We start from the raw sequence: 6,298 nt of genomic DNA on the forward strand, positions 1-6,298 counted from the left end.
TCTTCCAGTGATGATGCGGCCTCTGCTGATTCTCAGCAGCTCTGCATGTGAGGCCACCCCGGGTGTGACTCTCTCCCTCCACATCTGTCCCTCGGCTCCCTGAGACGCCACACACTTAAATCCGTCACGTGTGCTGAGGGGCCACCCCTGGCCAGGTCTGGGTCAGCCTGTACCTCACCAAGGCTGCCCTTTGACAGAAACTGGCTTTCTCATGGGATTCAAAGCCACAGCCTCTCAGTTGTTTTGAGGCCTGTGATTGGTCCAGGAAGGTTTTACCTGAGTGGGCTCTGAGACGGCCACAGACATGGAAGCCTGGATCTGCCCTGGGCAGAGATGGCAGTGCTGGAAGCAGACCAGTACCCCAGGGGGATGGACTGCTGCAGTCACTCTCCCTTTAACGCTAGGGGTCACTGCAATCAGCGTTTCAAAATAGCAGCTTGTTCTTTTCAAACCAGTAGGAACACTTAGCTGGAATGCACCTGGATTATTACTCAGTGGGCAGGTGTTTTCCACCCCCTCCTCAGTGCCAGGCCCTGCCCCGTGGGTGTGTAGAAACAGCTGCCAGGCCCTTCTTCACGCAGCTGACATGATGCCTATTCCTAAACCGAAACATGCAGCCCTGGGGGATTTGAGAACCGTATTTTAGTGAAAACGCACACAGATGATTTGGCATTCAGGGCCTGTGTCGCGGGGCGTGTTTGGCGAGTGTGTGAGAAGTGCGGCTGATCTGCCACATGGAGCTTTTAGCCACCCAGCAATCCGAGCGTCCTGAACGGAAATCCACGATGTTTTGTTGGCTACTTGAATGGATTCATGCATTCAAGATTGGCCAGTAAATAGCCTGTCACAGAAAGACAGCTGGGCTGGCATGCAAGAGCCAAATACACGCTTTCCCGAGGAGCAGCGCTAGGACTGGAAGAGGCTTTTTAACGGTTAAGCACAGTGAGCCACGGCTGACCCTGGCCTGGGAGAGCCCTGGATTTAAAGGACTTTTCAAAGACCACCCTTCAGTGTGTCAGTAACCCAGTGCTTGTTATAGCACTAGTCTTGCATGAGAGACCCCAGTGTGGAGAAAAATGCAAGGTTAAGAGAACTATGGAAGTATAGTAATTTACACAATTTTCGGGAAAATCGTGGTTAGGAACTTTAAAATCCATCTGTTCACTCGCGCGGCAGGTGGTCATTGAGGACATCCCCTGAGCTCCTGCAGTGGGGATTATAGGAGACACAACAGCATGGTTCTTGGGTTCCAGAAGCTGTCCGTCCAGCAGAAGGGGGAAGATATGGCTCATTCATTGACAGTGTGGCCTTGAGCAGAGGCATAATGTGTCCAGAGGCTGCAGGGGTCAGCTGTGGCTCCTGAGAGGCCATGCTGAGTTGGACCCTGGAGGGTGGAAATGGAAAGAAATCAGGACAGCTTGAGCCAAGAACCAGAGGCAAGAGCACAGGAGGTCAGTCCAGGGACTTCCCAGGAACTGGCCTAGCCTGACCGCGAAGCTTGAGCTTCCTGTGCTGTGAGGCCTGGGGTCCACTGGGAGCACACACTGAGGTGCCGTGTTAGGTGAGCTGATTCTGGGAGATGGCAGGGGCTCAGAGGACGTACACACGGGTTGTGCCCGTTCAGATAAGGCAGTGGGAAGTGGAAGGCCAGGAGATCTCTGAAGCAGAGAGTGCAGAGACAAGGGGATGACCGAGTTCTGAAGTGTGGCTGCCTACGTCCTTGGCATACTTACCTCTGAGCCTGTACTGCGGCCTCTCTGCAAGCCCATGTCCTTCCCACTGCCCTCTGTGGTAAATGACCGAACACGTGGAAGGCCAGCTGCTTAGGAAACCCCGGGAACAGGGTTGGTACTTAATAAATATTGGCTGACTACATGAGAGAATGAATTTCGTGTAACACAGAACTTCTGGAAAAACTTAGACCATGGTGCTCTTGCTTTGATTCCCCAGCCATCAAGTGCCCGGAGCTCTTGGCCCCAGAGCAGGGCAGCCTGGATTGTTCGGACGTTCGTGGGAAATTCACTGTTGGCGCCACCTCCCATTTCTCCTGCGACGAGGGCTTCCAGCTGGAGGGGACCGGCACCCTGCAATGCGTGGCTCCTGGGAGGTGGTCAGCACCTCCACCAGCCTGCAGAGGTGAGAAGACACACTTGCCTGACAGTTCTGCTTCGGAAATTCCCCACCACAGCCACAGCCACTTAGAGTCTTAGATGTGACAGGTGCCTGTCGTACAACTGCTTGGGCCTAGCAGACAGCCTATGGATGACGGCATTTCTAAGGAGAGACGGGGATTTTCACGATTGTGAATAAAATACATAGTGATTCTTAGCAGAAACTTTGGTTCATGTTTTTGGCCTCTTTCTCTTAAAGTGCTTGAAGCCCAAAAAGGGCTTCCTTCTCCACTGCCAGAGGAGAGTTGGAGCCATGGGGCCACTGGTCCCGCTGCGTGATTGATGAGCTGGGTGGAGAGGGCCACCCTCTCTCTTCCTGCCACACAAGGAGCTAGTGGCATCATTCACATCTCTCCTTTCAAGATGACCTCTGGCCAGAGGCCAGTACCACCCCATTAAGGCAGGGGTGGGAGGCGATTGGCCCATGCTATTTTTTTTTTTTTCTGGTATAGGGAATGTGCTCTTGCTGAAGACAGAGGGAGAGAGAGAGAGACAGAGACAGAGAGACAGAGAGACAGAGAGAAAGAGAAAACACCCCCCACGGGAGGCCTCTCTGCAATACCTTCTCCTTCATTCTCCTCTTGGGATTTGGGCATGCGTGCACACGTGCCTGACTTATTTTTCAAGTCGCTGGGCCCAGGACTTGAGCTGCACAATTGGTCATGTAGGATTCAGCTACCTTAACCTCTGAGTCACCTGCTGCCCCTATTTGGCTTTCTAGGATTTAATTTTCTTTCTTTCTTTCTATAGAGAGAGAGTGGAGGAGGGGGTGTTTCCTTGACAGGGTGTCTTCGTCGCAGTCCTTCAACACCAGCCTCCCTGTTGGCTAGGATTGTGGGGAGCCAAAGCTGGGCTCAGCCTTGCCCAGTGGCCCTGCCACTTGTGCCACTGCAGCTCGGTCTCTCGGGAAGTTCTTATGTTTCTGCACAAGCTCTTCTTTTTCTTCTTTCTAATATGTAACATCGAACCCCCACCACCACCACCCCTGTCCAGGAGAACTGCCCCTTCAAAGACACTTTTAAATAATTTTCCTGATTTTCCACATCTGAGAGTAATAGTTTTCTGTACTTCTTTAAATATATATAGCTAAAGACTCCCTTGTTATAAAAACAAAAACGAAAACAAAAACCTAGAAGGTTGTTAAACCATATCAGCCTTAATTCTGTTACGCTCCCTTTATTATTACTATTTTCTCACTTCAGAAATGGTTTCACTTTATGTGCAACTAATGGACAGACAGATGTTGTACCCATAAATTCTATTTTCCAAAAACAATTTGGATTTTTTTTTTAAAGAAAACCACACGACAAACTTAAAAAGATACTGGGATTCTTCTGCTTCTAGACCTGTGGATAGGCTAGGAAAATAAAGTTGATTTGGTATACGAAGAATTGCAAGCGAGCAGTGAGTCTTCTCCATGTGGAAATTGTATAATATCCTGTCATGATAGGCGGATACTTCAGTTCTCATCCTCAGCAACCACGACTACTTAGCAGAGCATTTAACCAGGTCGAGACTGAGAGGCTTAGCAGGCTTTGCTGCACAAGGCCACTATTCTCTTCTAAGATGCTAACAAACCAAAGCAGGAAATACTGAAATAAAAATAAAGGATATTAGATACGAGTTGTCATACAAATGATTAGTTCCTTATTGCATCTCCGTTAGATAAATTAATAAAGGGAATATTGTACTGGAAAAAAAACGATGTTATTTTACATGTAGTCTTATCTTTGTTATTATATACATGCTGCCTAGTGTCATCATACAAAAGGCACAACCATTTCATGTCCACAGTTGACTTCTGTATTTATGAGCAGAATATTCGTGATTTGCATACGCACCTCCGTCAGTGAAGATTTAGCAGTGAGACAATCTAACCTGTAGAATGTGTCGTGTTTTGTAGACAGCGATGTAGGAGAGATGGACTTTTAATCACCTTTCACTTGAGTGACTTTATGTAAAAGAAAAAAGTCAATAGTTTAGGAGTTTTAAGTCTCCAAAGGAGATGGTCACAGGCACACACAGAAACGGGCACGTGGGGCAGTCAAGAAGCGCGTCCACACCCACACCCAGTGATTGCGGGGCTGGTTCTTCCCAGCTGCTCCCCTTTGCCTGCAAGAGGAGCCGGATAAGATGAAAGTTTTGCTGGACTTCTTTGACACTCTCAACTTTCTGTCGCTCTTTCCATTTCTTCAATCTGTTCATGATAAATTTAGCTTGGCATCGCTCTTGATCTGTTCATCGTCTTCTTTATATCAGTGGTTTCATTCTACAGGTTCATTTCTACGTTGAAAAATTCAAATGACTTATCCATGGAAAGACCTCTACCAGTTGCTTTCCAGAATGCTCTGGTCCACGTGATCTTGCAAGGATGACACTTCTTGTTTCTTAAGATTTTTCTTCCCGGGAACCAGCAGTTAGCGTAATGGCTATGTCGCTGGACTCCCACGTAGTCGACCGCGGTTTGAGTCCCGGACCCGGGGGCTTAAAACCCACGCCGGGCGTGTGTGCGTGCATGCCAAGATCCCAAGAGGAGAATGGAGGAGAAGGGATTGCAGCGTGGCCATCCCTTCTGGGGGGTGATTTCTCGCTTTCTGTCTCTCTGTCTCTCTCTGTCTGTCTGGCGAGTGCACGTGCCCTATAGTGAAAAATCTCTCAAAAAAAAAAAAGATTTTTTTCCCCATAGGGTGTGTATGCCTTCAGGAGAGAGACAGAGACAGAAAGTAAGAAGTCACCCCCCCATATTCAAGCTGCCAGGTCACGACTGAAACTGTGGTTGGTCATGTAGGACCCCAGGGGCTTAACAACCACATCACCTGCTGGCTCCAACACTCCTAAAAGTTTTATGGCATTCGGGTTAATAGAATCTGAACACTTTGCAATCGTGAATGAGCACCGTGCCGTGGCCAGGATAGCTAGGCCCTGAGCAGAAGCAGCACGTCTCGGTTTGCATGTTTAATCTGTGTGGGTGCCCACTGACCACACGCCAGCTCAAGAGGAAGTGAAGTAAGCCTGGGCTTCCTTTAATGGGGGGCTGTCTAAGTTAGGGCATTTTCTCCTGCAGGCCTCTCATGGGTTCCGACTCCGGAGGTGCGATGCCCCGCTCTCCTCACTCCTGGGCAGGGATCCATGTCCTGCAGACACCATTTGGGAAACTTTGGTTTGAATACCACTTGTCACTTTGGGTGCCACGCCGGCTTCACCCTTCTGGGAGACAAGATTCTCAGATGCAGACCTTCAGGACGGTGGACAGCGGTGACTCCAGAATGCAGAGGTAATTTGAACCGCACAGGCTGGTCCAATTCCACCTTCCTGCAGGGACTCAAGCTAGCACTGTGCCTGCCTGTGGACATCCCCCGCCAACCCCACAACTACCGCAGTGTCAGCTCCCCCTGAAACCCACACCAATCCCAGTCGGAACAAGTGTGAGCGGGCACTTCACCCCTGCCCTTCCTCGTGTCACAGCTAGGGCCCCGGCACTCAAAGGCCTGCAGGAGGGAGCATCTGATGATGCCCCAGTTGTGCTAGACTGGCAAGCCCGGGTCGAACTGAGAAATACGAGCTGTAACTCTGGTGGTTACGAGCAGTCTGAACACCCCATATTGTCGTAGTCAAATACTGGCCTGCCAGCTAGTCACAGATACAGCCACAATGACATCTACAGCAGTAGCACTGCGTTGTTGGGGAAGTCATGATATTTTTTTTCTATTTTTCGATGCAAAACTTCATACTGACTTTTCCAACAACCCAACAGTATTTTTGAAGACGAAATCCATCCATGAGCAAGCAGGTCTTTGCCGGATGCGGTTCTGCCTTTCCTAGGCCCTGTGCTGCCATTCCTCACCTAGGTACTTCTCCGTGTGTGAGACGTTGGAGGAGCTGGCGGGCACGTATCCATGGAAAGACCTCTACCAGTTGCTTTCCAGAATGCTCTGGTCCACGTGATCTTGCAAGGATGACACTTCTTGTTTCTTAAGATTTTTCTTCCCGGGAACCAGCAGTTAGCGTAATGGCTATGTCGCTGGACTCCCACGTAGTCGACCGCGGTTTGAGTCCCGGACCCGGGGGCTTAAAACACACGCCGGGCGTGTGTGCGTGCATGCCAAGATCCCAAGAGGAGACTGGAG

At 49.8% G+C, this 6,298-nt stretch overlaps 1 protein-coding gene across 2 annotated transcripts in view; it reads left to right on the plus strand.

Moving 5' to 3' along the window:
• The window catches only part of SELP (selectin P), a 51,481-nt gene that overhangs the window by 36,549 nt on the left and 8,634 nt on the right, over positions 1 to 6,298 (plus strand). For both annotated transcript variants that reach the window (XM_027772489.1, XM_006150112.2), the window contains exons 10-11: positions 1,951 to 2,136; positions 5,236 to 5,445. In XM_027772489.1, coding sequence (XP_027628290.1) covers positions 1,951 to 2,136; positions 5,236 to 5,445 — 396 coding nt within the window. The remainder of the gene's footprint in view (positions 1 to 1,950; positions 2,137 to 5,235; positions 5,446 to 6,298) is intronic.

The sequence above is a fragment of the Tupaia chinensis genome, unplaced genomic scaffold, assembly GCF_000334495.1.
Source record: "Tupaia chinensis unplaced genomic scaffold, TupChi_1.0 Scaffold000278_1, whole genome shotgun sequence".
NCBI lineage: Eukaryota > Metazoa > Chordata > Mammalia > Scandentia > Tupaiidae > Tupaia > Tupaia belangeri.